The sequence below is a fragment of the Lissotriton vulgaris genome, unplaced genomic scaffold, assembly GCF_964263255.1.
Source record: "Lissotriton vulgaris unplaced genomic scaffold, aLisVul1.2 SCAFFOLD_2524, whole genome shotgun sequence".
Taxonomy (NCBI): domain Eukaryota; kingdom Metazoa; phylum Chordata; class Amphibia; order Caudata; family Salamandridae; genus Lissotriton; species Lissotriton vulgaris.
The window spans coordinates 215,231-235,924 of NW_028242621.1; the positions used below are offsets into that span (position 1 = coordinate 215,231).

General features: G+C 48.9%; 1 protein-coding gene across 3 annotated transcripts in view; it reads left to right on the forward strand.

Moving 5' to 3' along the window:
* Window positions 1-16,357, forward strand: part of ZBTB26 (zinc finger and BTB domain containing 26) — a 32,836-nt gene extending 16,479 nt beyond the window's left edge. Inside the window, exons 2-4 of one of the 3 annotated variants that reach the window (XR_015303786.1) lie at window positions 11,553-13,657; window positions 13,823-13,885; window positions 14,507-16,357. Coding sequence is in view for 1 of the 3 variants with exons in the window: in XM_086948376.1 (XP_086804502.1) it covers window positions 11,563-12,753 (1,191 nt within the window). In the remaining 2 variants the exon portion in view is untranslated. Of the gene's footprint in view, window positions 1-11,552; window positions 14,012-14,506 lie in introns of those variants that run through there. The other 2 variants (XR_015303785.1, XM_086948376.1) reach the window with 2 other exon arrangements.
* Window positions 16,358-20,694: the final 4,337 nt, after the last annotated feature.

Genomic DNA, 20,694 nt, shown 5'->3' on the forward strand with positions numbered 1-20,694 from the left:
ACATGAGTGCTTTGATCTGCACCCTTGCATGCCTGTTCACCCCCTCGCACGTTTGGCACCAAGGTTGTGCGCACAAATGCTAATTATATTAAGGACATTATTACAAATCAGCAGCTCCGACCTACATATTGTTGAGGTAGGGCCCGCTTTATCACCCTACTGCATAGTCTGCTTCTCTGCATACTCTTATGCGACTGACTTATCTTGTCTTGGTGTTGGGCCTGTGATGTGTTTACCTCACTTAAATAGCCACACACTTCCACATAACCTTGTACGCAACACTGAGGCCAGAGCCTCTCTGTAGCTGCTAACACACATCGCAACCTCTCACCCCCTCTAATTTGGAAAGCACATACCAAAGGGAGCAAGTAGCTCAGATGCCAGTATCAGGCCAATATCTGGCCTACAGCCTCGTTTTTAAGGCCTACCGTGAGGCGCATCATGTAGCTCTACACATGGCTGTGTCACTCGGCCAGAGGTTTACCTGACTTTAATCGACTCAAATTGATATCTCCTACCTGCGGCATGACTTTAAATCCCTATCCACATGAATTGGGGAAGCAGCATCCAGAATCGGCGTGCTGGAGGACGAAAGCCTCGAAGACAAAAAGATATCCTAGGCCACCACCAAGCAATTAAACATCCTCTCCAGAACCATAGCATATTTAAAGAACGGGAACAGAAGAGGAACCCTCAGAATCTTTGGATTGCCGGAAGGGTCCGAAAACCAAGCCTCCTTATGTGCCTCCTTCCTCGAACAATGTATACCACAAACCCTTGGAATCCAATTTGAGAGACCATTCAAAATCAAAAGGACACAGAGTGCCAACCAGACCAATCCCGAGTGCCATAACACCATGTCCTCTCCTCTTCGGACCTCTTAGATTCCAGCACTTCATGACTATCTTAACACACATGAGGAAATCAAACACGCTAACCTGTAACAACATAAAGATCAGACTATCCCAAGATTATGCAAAAGAGACTCTCTCTCCCTCTCTCCCTCTCTCCCTCTCTCCCTCTCTCCCTCTCTCCCTCTCTCCCTCTCTCCCTCTCTCCCTCTCTCCCTCTCTCCCTCTCTCCCTCTCTCCCTCTCTCCCTCTCTCCCTCTCTCCCTCTCTCCCTCTCTCCCTCTCTCCCTCTCTCCCTCTCTCCCTCTCTCCCTCTCTCCCTCTCTCCCTCTCTCCCTCTCTCCCTCTCTCCCTCTCTCCCTCTCTCCCTCTCTCCCTCTCTCCCTCTCTCCCTCTCTCCCTCTCTCCTCTCTCCCTCTCTCCCTCTCTCCCTCTCTCCCTCTCTCCCTCTCTCCCTCCCTCCCTCCCTCCCTCCCTCCCTCCCTCTCTCCCTCTCTCCCTCTCTCCCTCTCTCCCTCTCCCTCTCCCCCTCTCTCGCTCTCCCTCTCCCCCTCTGTCCCCCACCCTTACCCTCCCCTGCTCTCCCTCTCCCTCTCCCCGCTCTCCCTCTCCCCCTCTGTCCCCCACCCTTACCCTCTCCCCCCTCCCTCGCTCTCCCTCTCCCCCTCTGTCCCCCACCCTTACCCTCCCCTGCTCTCCCTCTCCCCTCCTCGCTCTCCCCTCTCCCCCCTCTGTCCCCCACCCTTACCCTCCCTGCTCTCCCTCTCCCCCTCCCTTTCCCTCCCTTGCTCTCTGTCCCCCTCCCTTTCCCTCCCTCGCTCTCTCTGTCCCCCTCCCTCTGTCCCCCTCCCTCTCCCTCTGTCCCCCTCCCTTTCCCTCCCTCGCTCTCTCTGTCCCCCTCCCTCTGTCCCCCTCCCTCTGTCCCCCTCCCTTTCCCCTCCCTCTCCCTCTGTCCCCCTCCCTTTCCCTCCCTCGCTCTCTCTGTCCCCCTCTCTCTGTCCCCCTCTCTCTGTCCCCCTCTCTCTGTCCCCCTCTCTCTGTCCCCCTCTCTCTGTCCCCCTCTCTCTGTCCCCCTCTCTCTGTCCCCCTCCCTTTCCCTCCCTCGATCTCTGTCCCCCTCCCTTTCCCTCCCTCTCCCTCTGTCCCCCTCCCTTTCCCTCCCTCGATCTCTGTCCCCCTCCCTTTCCCTCCCTCGATCTCTGTCCCCCTCCCTTTCCCTCCCTCGATCTCTGTCCCCCTCCCTTTCCCTCCCTCTCCCTCTGTCCCCCTCCCTTTCCCTCCCTCTCCCTCTGTCCCCCTCCCTTTCCCTCCCTCTCCCTCTCCCTCTGTCCCCCTCCCTCTGTCCCCCTCCCTCTCCCTCTGTCCCCCTCCCTCTCCCTCTGTCCCCCTCCCTCTCCCTCTGTCCCCCTCCCTCTCCCTCTGTCCCCCTCCCTCTCCCTCTGTCCCCCTCCCTCTCCCTCTGTCCCCCTCCCTCTCCCTCCCTCGTTTCCCTCCCTTTCCCTCCCTCGCTTCCCTCTGTCCCCCTCCCTTTCCCTCCCTCGCTCCCTCTGTCCCCCTCCCTTTCCCTCCCTCGCTCCCTCTGTCCCCCTCCCTTTCCCTCCCTCGCTCCCTCTGTCCCCCTCCCTTTCCCTCTGTCCCCCTCCCTTGCTCGCTCCCTCTCCCCCTCTCCCCCTCTTCCCCTCTCCTCCTCTCCTCCTCTCCTCCTCTCCTCCTCTCCCGCCACCCTCTTCCTGTCTCGCTCTCCCCCTGTCTCGCTCTCCCTCTCCCCCTCTGTCCCCCACCCTTTCCCTCCCCTGCTCTCTCTGTCCCCCTCCCTTTCCCTCCCTCGCTCTCCCTCTGTCCCCCACCCTTTCCCTCCCTCGCTCTCCCTCTGTCCCCCTCCCTTTCCCTCCCTCGCTCTCCCTCTGTCCCCCTCCCTTTCCCTCCCTCGCTCTCCCTCTGTCCCCCTCCCTTTCCCTCCCTCGCTCCCTCTGTCCCCCTCCCTTTCCCTCCCTCGCTCCCTCTGTCCCCCTCCCTTTCCCTCCCTCGCTCCCTCTGTCCCCCTCCCTTTCCCTCCCTCGCTCTCTCTGTCCCCCTCCCTCTGTCCCCCTCCCTTTCCCTCCCTCGCTCTCTCTGTCCCCCTCCCTCTGTCCCCCTCCCTCTGTCCCCCTCTCTCTGTCCCCCTCTCTCTGTCCCCCTCTCTCTGTCCCCCTCTCTCTGTCCCCCTCTCTCTGTCCCCCTCTCTCTGTCCCCCTCCCTCTGTCCCCCTCCCTCTGTCCCCCTCCCTCTGTCCCCCTCCCTCTGTCCCCCTCTCTCTGTCCCCCTCTCTCTGTCCCCCTCTCTCTGTCCCCCTCTCTCTGTCCCCCTCTCTCTGTCCCCCTCCCTCTGTCCCCCTCCCTCTGTCCCCCTCCCTTTCCCTCCCTCGATCTCTCTGTCCCCCTCCCTCTGTCCCCCTCCCTCTCCCTCTGTCCCCCTCCCTTTCCCTCCCTCGCTCTCTGTCCCCCTCCCTCTGTCCCCCTCCCTCTCCCTCTGTCCCCCTCCCTTTCCCTCCCTCGCTCTCTCTGTCCCCCTCCCTCTGTCCCCCTCCCTCTCCCTCTGTCCCCCTCCCTTTCCCTCCCTCGCTCTCTCTGTCCCCCTCCCTCTGTCCCCCTCCCTCTCCCTCTGTCCCCCTCCCTTTCCCTCCCTCGCTCTCTCTGTCCCCCTCCCTCTGTCCCCCTCCCTCTCCCTCTGTCCCCCTCCCTTTCCCTCCCTCGCTCCCTCTGTCCCCCCCCTCTCCCTCTGTCCCCCTCCCTTTCCCTCCCTCGCTCTCTCTGTCCCCCTCCCTTTCCCTCCCTCGCTCTCTCTGTCCCCCTCCCTTTCCCTCGCTCTCTGTCCCCCTCCCTTTCCCTCCCTCTCCCTCTGTCCCCCTTCCTTTCCCTCCCTCGCTCTCTCTGTCCCCCTCCCTCGCTCTCTGTCCCCTCCCTTTCCCTCCCTCTGTCCCCCTCCCTTTCCCTCCCTCGCTCTCTCTGTCCCCTCCCTTTCCCTCCCTCTCCCTCTGTCCCCCTCCCTCTCCCTCTGTCCCCCTCCCTTTCCCTCCCTCGCTCTCTGTCCCCCTCCCTTTCCCTCCCTCGCTCCCTCTGTCCCCCTCCCTCTCCCTCTGTCCCCCTCCCTTTCCCTCCCTCGCTCTCTCTGTCCCCCTCACTCTGTCCCCCTCCCTCTCCCTCTGTCCCCCTTCCTTTCCCTCCCTCGCTCTCTCTGTCCCCCTCCCTCTGTCCCCCTCGCTCTCTCTGTCCCCCTCCCTTTCCCTCCCTCGCTCTCTCTGTCCCCCTCCCTTTCCCTCCCTCGCTCTCTGTCCCCCTCCCTTTCCCTCCCTCTGTCCCCCTCCCTCGCTCCCTCTGTCCCCCTCCCTCTCCCTCTGTCCCCCTCCCTCTCCCTCTGTCCCCCTCCCTCTCCCTCTGTCCCCCTCCCTCTCCCTCTGTCCCCCTCCCTCTCCCTCTGTCCCCCTCCCTCTGTCCCCCTCCCTTTCCCTCCCTCCCTCTCCCTCTGTCCCCCTCCCTTTCCCTCCCTCGCTCTCCCTCTGTCCCCCTCCCTTTCCCTCCCTCGCTCTCCCTCTGTCCCCCTCCCTTTCCCTCCCTCGCTCTCCCTCTGTCCCCCTCCCTTTCCCTCCCTCGCTCTCCCTCTGTCCCCCTCCCTTTCCCTCCCTCGCTCTTCCTCACCCTCCCTTTCCCTCCCTCGCTCTTCCTCACCCTCCCTTTCCCTCCATCCCTTTCTGTCTGCCTCCCTTTCCCTCCCTCCTTTCTCGCCCCCTCTGTCTGCCTCCCCTTCCTCCCTTGCTCTCCCTGTCTGCCTCCCTTTCCCGCCCTTCTTTCCCTCCTTCTCCCTCTGTCTGCCTCCCTTTCCCTCCCTCCCCCCTCTCTCGCTCTCCCTCTGTCTGCCTCCCTTTCCCTCCCTCCCCCCTCTCTCGCTCTCCCTCCCTCGCTCTTCCTTTCCCTCCCTCCTTTCCCTCCCTCCCTCACTATCCCTCTGTCTGCCTCCCTTTCCCTCCCTCCCTCCCTCGCTCTCCCTCTGTCTGCCTCCCTTTCCCTCCCTCCCTCCCTCCCTCGCTCTCCCTTTCTCTCTCTCCCTTTCTCTCTCTCCCTTTCTCTCTCTCCCTTTCACTCCCTTCTACTCCCTCCCTTTCACTCCCTCCTACTCACTCCCTCCCTGTCCCTCCCTTTCACTCCCTCCCTGTCCCTCCCTTTCACTCCCTCCCTCTCCCTCCCTTTCCCTCCCTTTCACTCCCTCCCTTTCACTCCCTCCCCCTCACTCCCTCCCCCTCACTACCTCCCCCTCCCTTTCCCTTCCTCCCTCTCCCGCTCTCCCTCTGTCTCCCTCCCTTACCCTCCCTCTGTCTCCCTCCCTCCCCTTTCCCTCTACCTCCCCCCCTTTCCCTCTACCTCCCTCTGTCACCCTCTGTCATCTCACCCCGCCTGTGTGTGCCCGGGCTGAGACAGCTTCCCAGGCACACACACAGCCGCACCCCGAGCACTTCACAGGTCTTTAAAAGACCATTTGTATGCTAATGAGGCTTTTGTATTTCACCTCTTAGTGTCCCTACAGCTCAACTCTATCACTGGAATGCCTGGCCCCCACAGAGCAGCAGAGTTTGAGTCGCGCATGCAGTGTTTGCAGACACTCTTTATTTTTTATTTTTTTAACAAGGGTAAGTTGTCTGCCAGGTCCTCGGGCTGCAAAGGAAGGCTTGCTGGGCCGCTGGCATCCCATGGGCGGTACCATGAGTACCCGTGCCCTAGATCATAGTAGACTGGCTTTATGGGGGTACTCTGTGGTACACCAATGACGTTTCTCAGAAGCCTATTTTGAGCTAGGGTTAGTGGAGTTAAGTTATCAAAGCCCCAAAGCTCTGCATCATAGGTAACGGAAGCTATAACTTGAGTTGTAAATTTTTAGCAATGGAAGTATGGGCTGGGTCTTCAAAGATTTGAACTCTTTCAGCAAGGCTCTGGCCAAGTGGCAATCCTTGAATGCTAGGGTTTCTATCTGAGGCTTCCAGTTGAGTTTGCTCCCTAGTGTTATCCCCAAATAGTTAAAGACGTCAGTTTGATAGAGTAAGAGGTTGTTAAAAAATACCCTTCCCTTAATGGCGCGATGTCTATGGAGTACCATAAACTTTGTTTTATCTGCATTAATTTCCAGGCCACGATCATTGCAGAATCCTTCAAATCTCATTAGTGCCCTCTGCAGACCACCCTGCGTTTTTGAAATTATTAGGGTGTCGTCTGCAAACATGAGTATAGGGATTTTTACTCCTGCAATTGTTGGTGCGTCCGTTGGGAACGTAGAAAATTAACCAACTACCCCATTGATAAACAATGAAACCAGGTTAGGGCTAAAATGCACCCTTGTCGAACGCCTTTTTCTACAGAGAATTTACTGGTTATATTGCACTGCGAGCTCCTGGAAATTGGGCATAATTTTCTGTATGGAGACGCACTACTAAGCATAAAAGCTCTTCAGGCATACCCAGATCAGCGAGCACCCTCCAGAGTTTTGTGCGTGACACTAGATCGAAGGCAGACTTCAAGTCTACAAAAGAGGCATAAATGGTGCCTCCCGCCAACACAACAACCCAACAATATATCAAAATAAACCCGGAAAACCTGGTCTATCGTGCTCACATTAATATGGAACCCTGCCTGTAATGGAGTCAATATATCCTTTTCAACTATCCAGTCTTGTATCCTATTTAGTGCCATTCTGGCTATAATTTTCTGGATGGCATCTATAAGGCTGATCGGTCTATAGTTACCTGGAAGTGAGCGATCTCCTTTTTTGTAAATAGGCAAAATCTCTACCCCCTTCCAGGTGTCGGGGACGAGTGCTCCGCTTGCAATAGCGTTTGCTAACATGAGTATATAATCCTGCCAAGTAACCCTGTCATAAAGAAACAGGTCAGCCGGAACGCCGTTGTGGCCGGGCACACAGCCACTGGTGACTGCACCCAAAGCTATTGTGACTTCCCCTATGTCAAAGCTTAGCACAGTATCGCATTGCGGAATTGTGTAGGGTTCTTCCTCCGCACTCACTGCAAATTGGTTAGAGAAGTAGGAAACCCACATTTCGTGAAACCCATGGTTATGAGGCGCTGGGGCTTGTCCCTCCCCCCTCCCCCGTTTAACCTGGTTCCAGAAGGACTGGATGTTCCTCTCCTGACTGGCTTGATAAAGATCCAACCATCTCTGCTAGTCCCAGTCCTTTTTAGCCTTATGAAGTGTTTGTTTGTAATTCTGTCGAGCTAACTTAACAGTTGCCCGAACATTTAGTTTTATGGTAGCCACCAGCGATTTGTATATGGTATACAAATGGCTATATGGTATAACAATCCTTGCTATACCATATAGCCTCATTAACCCTTTGTTTGTTCAGAGTTTTGACTGGTTTTAAAAAGAAGTATCGTATTTTGCCAAACAGGTCCTCGTGAGCCAACGTAGTTCTTTAATTTAAACCAGGCTGCGACGCGGTGGCTTGTAAGTCACTCAGGGTGTTGGAAACTGTGGTCCTTATTTCAGTCAGTACAAGTTCATTATTCACTATCCTATCCCATTTAACCCTCCTTGTACTATTACAAAGCTGGACTTCGCTTGTGGAACATGACATGAGGGGAATTATTGCCTCTGTCAGGCCCTCAACAACCATCTTTAATAGCAGGGGATTATGGTCGCTTTCAGCCCTCTCCCTAATCTCCATATCCATAACAGAGGACCATTATTCTAGATTTATTAACATATAGTCTTTTTGACTTGAGCTTTTCCCATTATTAAAAGTGTTAGTCCCCTGCTTATCAGAGTGTGCGACCATTTGCTGCCCATAGGCATTCTCCATACACAGTGCGTTTAACTGAAGAGCTGCCTCAGACCATCGCTTGATTGGTGGGAGCTCCAAGGGAGGAACATTCCACAACACATCTTCATCAGTCAGTTTGAAATCCTCTGTGTCAAGGGGCTCAAAGGTGGAATTAAAGTCTCCTGCGATGATCAAACAGGAATCATCACTCAGTCCCCCCAGAAAAACCTCCAGGGTGTCGACTGTACCAGACGGCCTTCCACCTGGTAAACCCCTAGCATAACCATTAACAATTGTTAACGAAGCATTGGGGTGAGCTCGTAAGCAAATGGCCATAATGTCTGGACTATCAATAGGGATTACATGTATACAGAGGTTTAGATTCTCCTTAACCCAAATTACAAGCACCCCTATTGGCCTACCCTTCTGCCCTTGTGTTGCTGGTTTGAAAAAATGGAAGCATCCCAAACGATATAAAGGTTGTATAGACCATGTCTCCTGGAAGATACACACATCATAATGATCAATAAATTCCAACCAATCCCTAGATTTCAGCTTGGTTTGAAGCCCCGCTATGTTCCAGGAAATGATAGATGGTATTGCAGGGTTGCCTAGATTTAGCACTTCGGGGCCACCGGTTTGTTCTACCAATAAATTTGTCACTCTGTCATTACATTAATGAGTTGCTTATGTCAAACTTGGCTCATTGCTACCCAACAATGGTTGTTTCGCTGGGGGTATTAGTCAATCACATTGGTCTAATCCACTTATGGGGGGAAATTTGTTTTCCAGAATTAGGCCCCTACTACCCAAAGTGCACTGCACTCTATGTGGAGGGTTCCCCCTTCCCCCAGATGTATTAACTCCGGTGTCCCCTGAAGGGTGTAACCCAAAAACGTGTACATAGGGTAATACTCTGATTTGGGTATGACTACATGGATCCCAATGAAGTTGTTCCACTAGGTATATTGGCATAAAATAGTTATTAAAATTTAGGATCACACAATCCCCCTTCATAGTTTTCTGAGTCGAACCTAACCACCCCACTCTTCTGGCCATTATTAGTTTGTTTGCTAAGAAGGGCTCTCTAATCCCTCTGATGTTAAGTTGGTAAGTCAGCCAATGTAATGATTTGCTCAGAAGTAGGCCTGTGGATTCATGTTGATCCTCCCTCAGGGGAGGGACATTTCCCAAAATCAGAAACGGGGGGACGAGGCCTTGGGGAGGTGTAGAGTCTGATGTGCAGTAGGTGATCGACAAGAATCTTCACCTAACTGGTCACCACCAGCCTCCCTCTCAGCTGTTTGAGATAATGGACCCATATTGGGAACCTGTCGAATAGCAGTGACTGCAGTGAAAGCCTTTGGGCATAAATTGCCTGAGTGTGGACCTGGGTCTACAGTAGAATGAACTAATAACAGGGGACCTTTAGCTATGGGTACACTGTGCTCCTGTGAGTATGTATCAACATCAGAAGATACACATTTACATTTACAAAAACGTATCCCTTTTTTAGGCTGTACGCCTTTGTGGCCGACAAATTGCAACAATTTCTCCTCTATTAGCCGTCATTTGTTCATTACTGAGTTTAGAAGTACAGAAACCAAAGTCTCTAGTCCGTTCCATTGGTCTACTTCACGGCTAGAATTCTTCCCTCAAATCAAACAAAGAAGAGTTATTGCTGCTATTGTCCACAGAGAGCGAGCTTTGCACTGGTATGGTATTTATAGCGGTGGCTTCTAGATGTTTACGCTTAGTGGCTTGCTGCGAGGAATTAGGCTTGGACTTTAAGGCTGATCCACCCCTCTTCCTCTTTGCTGGGGGAATGGAGTTAGCAATAGGAGTTGGCCTTGATTGATTTCCCCTCAAAAAGGTTTTTGACCTTGTTAAGACCTCATTGGCGCCAGGGTTGCACAAGTTTAGCGACACAGAAGGATCAGGAAAAATCGTGTTACGCACATCCGGCAGTGAGGGAGGGGGAGGTATCCCCGGCATTACGCCTCCACACGTGAGAAAGGTATTAGGACCAGTCGAATCTCCATTAGTAACAAAATCAGCAGAGTCAACAATGTCAGCAGCAACTGGCGCAGAGTCCATTTCTAATAACGAACCAACCCTGTTTGATTAATTAAGAATAACGTGCAGGTGATTTGTGGAAGGGGGGGGTGCTGGAGAATTAACTGAACATAAATGGCCCATAGATGAGCGCTTCTGGTTAACAAGGGTATCCATCGACAATTGCCTTTCAGTCATTTGGATTTCATGAGTGAAAACTGACTCAGCCCTGGTTAGAAAAGCGTCCAAAGTTCCCACAATACCTCCTCCTGATCGTGCAGGGGAATCCTTAAGCTTGACCATGGTCAAAAATCTACCCTTCTTGGCTCAGAACCTCAGAGCCTTACCAAAGAGGAGAAACTGTGAATAAGATTAAGGTGCAGTACTTTATAAATTCGGGATCCGGCAATCTCAGCCAAAATATCAGATGGAGGGCCCAGCATCCTTCGGGCTAAGACGGTCCCACCCTTGGCCCAGGCTTTGCGCGTGCAGCGGGTGCCGCGATGTGCCATGTCTGAACTGGGGTGGCAGAGTGGGCTAAAGAACGGTAATGGATTAAACCCAGATCTTTTGACTGGGTGTGAGTGTTTGATTGATTCAGATGCTCCGTCCATCACCACCCCCTTTTGTACCGCTTTTGGCCGCCATAAGTGTGGCAGGGTATGCTCAGACGTGAGTCCCTTGCTCACTTTGCCAATGGATTCAAGCAAGCCGGGCTGAAGATGGCTGGAATGCCAGAAACCAGTCCTTGGAAGCTTGTTTCCGGTCCAGGGAAGACATGGCTTGGCAGTTCGGGCTGGACTGTTCCCATGAGGCACAGGGTCAGACTGATTTGCATATAGCCATGTCTGAACTGGGGTGGCAGAGTGGGCTAAAGAACGGTGATGGATTAAACCCAGATCTTTTGACTGGGTGTGAGTGTTTGATTGATTCAGATGCTCCGTCCATCACCACCCCGTTTTGTACCGCGATGTGTTTTATAGCGCCTCAGGGCCCACAAGCGACGTCGGCGCCTCCAGGCGCGGCACCAGGCGTTGTGGGGCTTGAAGTCCCCCTGCGGCGTTCTGAAGCGACTCCCCTTTCACCCCCTATTCCTATGAAAAACTCAGACCTGTTTGTATGAAAACATTTCAGAATTATCTACAACAATGATGGTTTCATATGTTATCTCAGGTTGCTAAGTAACGACTTGCAAAAGATGGGGGTCCAAAACTCTCTACGCAGCACAAAAGCTCAGCTTGGGAGTGACTTAAAACAAACCCCATCTTGTCTTGGTGTATCCGATTTATGCCCTTAGGCAGACTTAGAACAGCACTTTTCTCCCTGAACAAAGGATACTTATCAGGTTCACTGTTCCTGTCTTCTTTACAAAACAAATTCGAGTACCTTGAGGGTACCTTGCTCTTCATAGGTTCCTGATAGAAAGTATGCAAATTAGGAAGACATAGAGCCTGACTTTCACAAATCCCTTTGATGCGTCCTGAGAAGCTTGGCTTCAAGTTGTGCTTAGTGTTTTTGATTTAGCCAACTGGTCACTCTGCTTTCAAATACAGATTGTCCTGCCCTCCATTGGCATCTGCAAGCCTCATACATTAGACCACATTGCAGTCTTGCAGCTGTTTGGTATGCAGTTCTCCCCTCTCCCAGCACTCTTCATACCAGACCGAGGACAGTCATAAGGTACTGGCCCTCCTGTATTGGGTTTCTCACACTCCAGAATCACAATTGGTAAATGGCAAAGATGTTGGGTGTTATAACAGATATTTGATATTAATGAATTCAATCTTGTTGCATGGATCCTCCTAACAAAACAATTAACTTATTTTTATGTTTGTTTTTGTCTAGGTCTGCAAAAATGTGTGAACGGTCAGATCACCTTCAGTTCAAATTTGAGAATTATGGAGATTCAATGTTACAGACCATGAACAAACTACGGAAGGAAAATAAGTTTTGTGATGTAACTGTACATATTGATGATGTTGAAATCAAAGGACATAAAATTGTATTTGCTGCAGGATCACCTTATTTAAGAGATCGCTTTTTATTGAATGATGAACAAGAAGTAGAGATCTCCATTTTGCAAAGTTCTGAAGCAGGGAGGCAATTGCTCTTATCCTGTTATACTGGTATGCTGGAGTTTCCAGAAATCGAGCTTGTAAACTACCTAACTGCTGCTAGCTTTCTTCAAATGAGCCATGTTGTGAAAAGATGTATTCAGGCCCTCTGGAAGTTCATAAAACCAAAAGAGTCTTTGGATGGTGAAGAAAAATGTGAACACGAAAGCGATTCTTCTGAACTGAAAAAGAGTGATGACGAGATTGAAGATCATTTGTTGCAAAGTTCTCCTTGTTCTCCTTTGTCTGAAGCTAGTGATGACATGGATGATGGTGATATTCAGATTGTCAAAGTGGAGACATTCGGGGAAGCATCTGAGAAGAAAAATTTGAACCATTTTATTTCTTCAGAACAATCTGCTCTGCATGGATCTGAGCCACAACACTCACTGATAAACTCAACAGTTGAAAATAAAGTCAATGAAACTGAAGACAATCAACTCCAGAACTATGACCTCTCTGATACAGGCAGCGACAATATGGTGCTCGAAGCTAAAGAAATGTTTGGACCTATGAACAGGATGATGGATAAAGGGCTTCAGTGGCATCATCAGTGCCCTAAGTGCACCAGAGTATTTCGTCATTTGGAAAACTATGCCAGTCATTTGAAATTACACAAACTGTTCATGTGTCTTCTCTGTGGGAAAACATTCACTCAGAAAGGAAATCTGCACAGGCATATGAGAGTACATGCGGGGATTAAGCCTTTCCAGTGCAAGATATGCGGGAAAACATTTTCTCAAAAATGCTCGCTACAAGATCATTTGAACCTTCACAGTGGTGATAAGCCCCATAAATGTAATTACTGTGATATGGTGTTTGCTCATAAACCTGTTTTAAGAAAGCACCTCAAACAGCTGCATGGGAAAAACAGTTTTGACAATGCACATGAAAGGAGCTTTCAAGATGTTACTGTGGACTTGGACTCTTAGATTTTTATGTGACCACACGTCAAGAATAGACTTGTTTTATCACCAAGTTTTATCATTGTTTCTCTGTTTATATTTTTTGTTGTATATTTGTTCGAGGAAGGTACACTAATTTGAGCGTGTACTACAACTACTGAGATTTCAATATGAAATTAGGACAACAAAAGTGTTGAATTATGTCCTCTTTGGATTTCGGAATCTGTGGTGTGCTTAAAATGCACTCTTGACAGTGTACATTTTGGCACTCTCATACCGGAGGCATATTGGCCTATTTCAGATGCTTTTTTTTAGTGTATCATATCTTTATGAGGTTAGATCAACATAGTAATTAAAATTTTACCCATATTTGTTTATTCCTGTTGTGCACGATGCTTGTTCCTGGACCAGCTACATGTTTTGTCACTAGTGTCTTTGGGAAAGATTCTTCTACCAAATTGTTGAGGAGGATATACAAACTAAATTGGACACTGAAAAGTGCTAGTGTCTCTCACTGTCGGGTGACGAGAGTGTCTGTTCATGTCCTAACTGTTTTAGTTTGAAAGATACAGAAGGTGCAACTTTCCCTTGAAAACCTAACGCCAAATAGATTTTTAAGAAGCTTAAACTTGCAGCAACACAAACAATCTATTTTCTGATATCAAAACGGTTTCTCCTAAAAAGGGACTGCTAGGAAATGAGTATGTCTACGCAGGAGCCATTTGGGTGAAAAACCTCGAAGTTTTGACTCTTGATATTAATCAAACTATTTTATTTTTCAAGAGCAATATTGTTTTAAATTGTGTTTAAAGAAAAAGTTACATTTTGCCACAAATAATGATGAGTTAAGCAATGTTTCTGGGTTGTATGATGTTACAACGCGATCTTTTAGATCACGGTACATCACAATGCATCTTTTACAACGCAAGTCGTTACCACAACTTGCGCTGTAGGGTGCTGGACTTAGGAATAGTAAGATTTACTATTCCAGCTCCAGCCTACGTACAGTAGGGAAGGTGTTGGAATAGTAAGTCTACTATTCCTTAGTCTACAGCGCCCTCCAGCGCAAGTCGTGGTAAAGACTTGTGTTGTAAAGACGTGTGGTAATGGTAGCGCAGTGTTTTGACCGCGTTGTTATGGATGTTACCCATGCTTCTGTGTACTAAACTTACTTGTCAATCAAAGTTAGGGGAGGGTCTAAGGGGAACAGATATTTAAAGACCAAGTGGACAGAGAAAAACCCCCTATTTCACAATGTAACTATAAAAAAAAAAACCTGTCACTGGTCTCTTACGGCTAAATGTGGGCAAATGCAGAGAGGGAGTCTGTCTACCAAATAATATGTGTAAAATAAAATCCTCAATAGACAGTTATATTTTCAAACTGCATCACGCTTAGTTTTAACATTGACACCATGACTTTTCCCTAATAAAAATTATCCTTATGTCATGGTAGCCAATTTTAGATTTCACTTTTTTCACTGATAATAATTTTCTCACTGCAATTTACAGCCCACACCTTTACATACGCTTGTTTTCTTGGTATGATCCATCACTATTGGTCCCTTTGGTTTGGAGAAGCACACAAAACTAATAGGTGTGTCACTCCTTAACCGGATAACCTCTGATTCTATCCCAGATGATGATGCTCTGCCACTTGGGTGGGCTGATGGGATTCATTTCCTCTTTGTTTTACACATATTCTTTGGTAGACACAGACTCCCTCTCTGCATTTGCCCACATTTAGCCGTAAGAGACCAGTGACATTTTTTTTTGTATAGTTACTAAACTTACTTCCCTCATTTATCTTTAGAGGGAAGTGAGGCTTTTTTCAGCATACACCTATATCCCTGACAGAAGAAGACATGACATCTGTGGCTACTACATTCCAGTAAAAACTGGACAGTATAGCCAAGCACTGAGTTGTGTGTTTGTACACCTTTGTTAGGGTTTTTGAAAATTGCCTCCGAGTGCTTATGAAGGGAAAGTGGGGCAAGTAGGTTATCAATGTTAGGTGTATTGTAATAAGGCAAAGCCTCCCAGGTGGTGGGCTCAATGTAAATCCATCCGCACCCGCTTGACAATTGGGTCAGGAACAGTCTTGCACATATGATCCTGCAGTTGAGACTGATAACTGGAAAGCGTTATGAGGGTTTCTCATTTTCAGTTGAATCTGAAATGAAAGTTGCTGTTCTGTTTTTCATTTCTCTTTTTAAGAGTTTGGCAAACCTTGCACCATTATTAAGTGTTCTGTCAGACTGTTGCAGGGCTTAGAATCTCTGGATGTGCAGTGACGCCTCATTGAATTTTCTGCACATGCTTTGGTGGCGTGCCAGTAGGTTTTTGGTGAGTGATCATGGGCTACTGAAAGGATTGGATGTTTCACAGACCTGAGTGCCTTGTACTGAGATTATTTATGTATTGATGGAGTAAAGTAAAATTTATTTTCTCATTGCAGGAAATTCAAACTCTTAGCTACCAGGAATAAAGACATACTCTCAGCCCATTGTGCTATAACCATTTTGAACTGTTTTTGGTGTAGGGGACAATAAGCTTAGTAGTCTGTCTGTTGCTATTCAAGCAAACTGCTTTTGTTCTGAGTTTTAATGGAATGTTTCAAATACTTACATAGATATCAAAATGTCATGCTACTTTGGACCTAGCTAATTCTTGTGCATAAGGAAATATACTATAGATTGGCTGAGAGACAAATTTGTAAGCTGACCGAAGGCTGTCCCAGAAAATGGTATACTGTCTGTTGCCACGTCTATATTATCTGTGTTGTCAACCATAATGCATATGCCTTCAATTTAAGGATCTAGAAATTCAGCCTAAGACAGTTTGTTGTCTCTTTTGATGGACCCTGACTGCTGTTCGCTTTTAAGAATATTTGCTGCTTTGATCCAAATACAAATTGGCATCAACAAAGTGATGAGTTGTTCGTCTAGTCTGGATTAAATTCTCAAAAAAGATGTGCGCTGCCATGGTCACTGGACGTTTGTTGAAAATCTGCTGAATTATGTGCCGTAGAAAGTGCCCTTGTGTATTATTTCATAAAAATTCTGCACCCGGTTCTGAAGAATTGTCTGCTTTCTGTTATAGTAGTGCTGAAACAAAATAGATCAAAATTCTTTAGAAGATTTATTTGTTTAGTTTAAATGGTCTCCAACCAGTCCATCATGAGCTACCCCTAGCTCATTGATACCTTCAGAGTAGCTCACAGCCTTAAGTTCATTTTTAAAAAAGCTAAAAAAAAGCACACAGTCACATCTCTCTATTAAAGTTATGGGAAGACTGTGTTTATTTTACATTATCTTCAGGCCCCAGACAGCAGGTCCTGAAAAGGAGCAATTCTGGAGTCAGATGTATGTTCCAGGGCCCAGAGGATGAAGCACTGAGGTATTTAACTCTTAATTAAGTCCATGTCCACTCAATATTGGAATGTGAGAACAAAATGATGTTTCTGTATGCTTTTAAATAGTAGAAAATTAAAATGAACAGATACCTTACTGATAAAGTTAAGTCTTCATTTTAGTTTTCTTCCGTTTCAAAGTATCCCATTTACAAACAGCAGGCTTCTTGCTCTCAGTTGACAATGTTCCATACTTTTTTTTGGAGTTCAGAAAAACTTTATTGAGCATTTTCAAAACCAATGAACACGGCAAAAAAAATAGAAATGTGATACATTCGGGGAGCCAAGTTATGATATGAGAAGTCCTGCATCAGAACTACCATATGTGAACCTCCTCTTATCTGCTTTTTGATACCTGGTGTTTGTATTAGTTCAAACTGTTTCATATCTATAACTGAAAAATACACTCACCTTTTTTAAATGGGTCAGCTTTAACGTGAAGAAACATATTTATATGAAACATTGGCATAATGTTTTTCCCACTTTCAGTTAAGCCTCTTAATGTTTTATGTAGCATGTTTCTTCACTTCAAATTCCTCCCATTTTAACAAATGGTTGTATTTGTCTGTTATAAATATGACACCTTGTCTAATGGCCACTGGGAGCAAGATACCTGATTTTTGTATATGTGACACCTAGAAATGGGAATACATTTGAATGATGCATTTTATAGAATCCATTAAACATAAAGTTAACTCTTCAGTTTAATTTTCTCCCATTTCAAAGTGTCGCCTTTACACAAAGCAGGCACCTTGCTCCCAGTGTATGGTAGGGACCGTGCCATATTTATAACTGAAAAATACAGCCATTATTTTATGTGGTAGACATTTAAAATGTAGACAAATGTTCCATATCATGTACATGTTTGCAGTACGTTTTCTGTACTTTAAATTTCTCTCATGTAAAAAAAGGTTATATGTTTGTATAATACACCTAACACTGCCACATATGACGAAAGGCATTCCAGTGCCACAAATACATACAACATAGGCTCTCAGTCCCGCATACACTTGTACCCCATTCACACGCACTGATGTTCATACATCTCCAAAGACCACACTTTACCTTTTTTTTTTTTTTTTTTTTTTGGGGTTCAAATCTGCTTTATTGAGAGAAACATAGTAAGGTACACAGCTTGGGTCGCCTACAACCCGGAGGCCGGCAGCAGGAGAAGAGCATTAATACACAGCCTGATAGCCGGCATCCCGGGGGCCCGGCGGCACAGTACAGACTTACATGGCGTCAGGTCTGCATTCGGCGAAGTAGGACAAGTGAGGATGAGCAGCAGTCGAACAAGTTTTTTTGAGCGAGAGAAAGTCTCACTGCTGTTTTGTAGTTTGTGAAACAAGAACCGAAAACACCCCAACCAGGTTACAACTAAGAGGCAGTGCATTACCGTGTAGTAGTGGTGTGTGATAATGGTGTACTGTGGTAGTCCTAGCAGGTGGCGGCGCGAGTGGAAATATGTGTCCTGAGCATACTGTCCAGTGCCGTTGATGTCTGCATAGTGTTAGCCTTAGAGATCGCAGGGTGTTAAGGATATCGCTCGCCAGAGGGGCGTGCTCGTGTCGCGATGGCGAGGGAGGGAGTACAGGCATCAAGAGGGGAAAGGGGGCAGCGCGGCCCAGGCAGGGCAGCTCACCTATCGAGGATTACGCGGGGGCAGAGAGGCAGACATAAAAAGGGAAGGCCACAAGGCCCATCCAAAGCTACCAGTTAAGTTCTGGGAGAGCGTTATTGGCGCTGGGGAGTGTCAGGCCCGTGACCCGACTGTACATCTTCGATTGAGCGCCTAAGCAGGTAGTGCACCAGAGGGTCCCACATGTCCCTGGGTCGGCTTGAGAGAGGCAGTATTTCAGCAAAGGTGGTATGCTGATCCTGGCAATATGTCAATTCGGTCAGCCAGTCCTTGAACTTGGGCGCTCTGCCCCTGCTCCAGCGGCACGCAACACGCCGCTTGGCCAAGAGCAACGCCGTGTCAACGAATTTTCTGCATTCTCTAGGCAACTGCATTGTATAACCGAGGACGGCTACCAGAGGGTCCGCATGGATCTCCTCATCCACCATCTCCGCAACGGCCTCAATCACCTGTCTCCAGTAGTGAGCAATCTGGGGGCAAGACCACGCCAGGTGGAGAAAATCAGCATGTTCAGCACGACAGCGCTCACAACGATCATTATCAGTCAATCCAAATCTATACTTCCGGACGTAATATATCCTCTGAAGGTATTTGTAATGAATAATTTTCAACCTGCAGCTGGCAGAGATACGGGAAGTCAATGCACAGCAGTGCTTCCATTGATCGTCCGAAATATCTGTTCCAAGCTCCGCAGACCAGTGTAGCCGGGCAGCAGAGATTTGTAATGGAGCAGCACCGCGGATCTGGCGGTAGAGCCCAGAAACCAAGTGGGTCCCATCCTGTGATCCCAAAAGGAAGTGCAGTGGTAGCAGGACCGTGGGCTCATCAGGGTAGTCGGGTAGGATGTCTCGCATCCCAGCGCGCAGCCGAATGTAGTAAAAGAGCTCAAGGGGCGTATGCTCATACGTTTTAAAAAACAGATCAGCAGACTTGAATTGACTGTCGTGAAACAGATCTCCCCAGCAGGTGATAAGAAGTTTACCACAGAGTTGTTGAAACCCCAGCTCCGATAACAAGGAAAGCTGCGGGTGATAGGTGAGCGGTAGTCTGGGGGAGTAATGTAGTGAGCATAACAATCGCCGAGCGATACGGCGCCATGCATCCAATGTGCAGGAAACCGAGGTATTCGAAGTGGTGATGGATGTCTCGGGACAGTGTAGCAGGCCGTTCAGCGGAAGTGGATGCACTATCCAGTCTTCCACTGCTATATGCGGCATGAAGGGAGTAGGAGCCATCCAGTGATAGGCAAAATGCGCCTGTGCGCACTGATAGTATGTTTCAAAATCGGGGACATCAAATCCCCCCTGGTCATAGGGAAGGGTCAGCGTTGACCACTTTAAACGGGGAGAGTTGCCATCCCAGAAAAGTCTGCGCAGCTCCGTGCGGAGTGTCTTAAAGAAGAAGGCGCCAGGGTAGTAGGGGATATTAAGAAAAAGGTACAGAAAGCGGGGCAATATCACCATTTTTATGAGGGAAGCCCTCCCAGCCATGGAGAGTGGTAACGTGATCCATCTATCGACGGAGGCAGTCAGCTTGGTTATGGCCACTCCATAATTGGATCGGAGAGTCTCGTCCTTGTCACGGGCGATACGGATTCCCAAATAGCGGAGATCATCACGGCACCATATCAACGGGTAATCAAGTGGGAAGTCGTGTACCGCATCCGTAAGAGGAAAAAATTGCGACTTAGACCAATTGATGTGAACACCTGACACCCCTCCAAAAAGGACGAATTCCCAAAGCAGGGGATTGAGGTGTAGGTCCGGGTATTTGACATATAGCGTGATGTCATCCGCATAGAGGGACACATCGATTTGCCGCTGCAGGCATTGTACTGCTCCCGCTCGGTGTACTTGACGCAAGCGACAGGCTAGGGGTTCAACCGCGATAGCAAATAATAGAGGCGAGAGCGGGCAACCTTGGCGGGTGCCTCTCGTGAGCGTGATAGGTTGCGACAATTTTCCATTTATCAGTACTTTTGCCGTAGGATCCGTGTATAGGAGGCGCACCCAGGCCAGGAACATTTTAGGGAAACCCATGCTGGCCAGGACCGAGAAAAGGTAGGGCCATTCGACAGAGTCGAACGCCTTGGAGGCGTCCAGGAACACAGCCGCCACTGGGATGTCAGGGTGGACCGTACGGAGCAGGGAGAAAAGGGTGCGCAGATTATGGGATGTGGATCTGCTCGCAACGAAGCCAGATTGGTCAGGCAGGACAATTCGGGTCATCAGCAACGAGAGCCGTGTGGCCAGAATCTTGGCGAGGATCTTGACATCACAGTTTTTGGAGGGAAAGTGGACGGTAAGAGTCACAGGAGGAGGGATCCTTATCCGGTTTCAGAAGGGAGGTGATAACCACCTCACGCATAGAACAGGGTAGTATCCCATCAGCTAAGGATTCGGTGAAGACCTCACTAAGCACGGGCGCCATGATATCGATATAGGCTTTGTAGAATTCGGCTGGGATGCCATCGAGCCCCGGAGCCTTACCATTTTTGAGGGACATGATGGCTTCGCGAACCTCGTCTAGCTCGAATGGCGCTGCAATAAACTCCCTGTCACCATCGCTAAGCCAGCATAAAGCCACTTCATTTAGGTATTCAGCGTATGGTGCGTCCGCCTCTACTGTGGATGTATATAGTGACGAGTAGTGTGTCGTGAAGGCAGTAAGTATCGCATCCGAATCTCTAATGGTGGCACCGGCCTCATCGGTAAGCTCCAGTATAGTGTTGTGCTCTTGAGATGGACGTGTGAGTGCCGCTAGCACTTTCCCAGGCCTATCCCCCTCGCAGTATCTTCGGGCCACCCAGTGTTTACCCCGATATTTCGCCTCCACGGCAGCCTCTTCCTCATATTTGGACAGTGTCTCTCTAAAGGTCACATGTAGGCATGGGTCAGTATCCGACACCATGCGGAGCT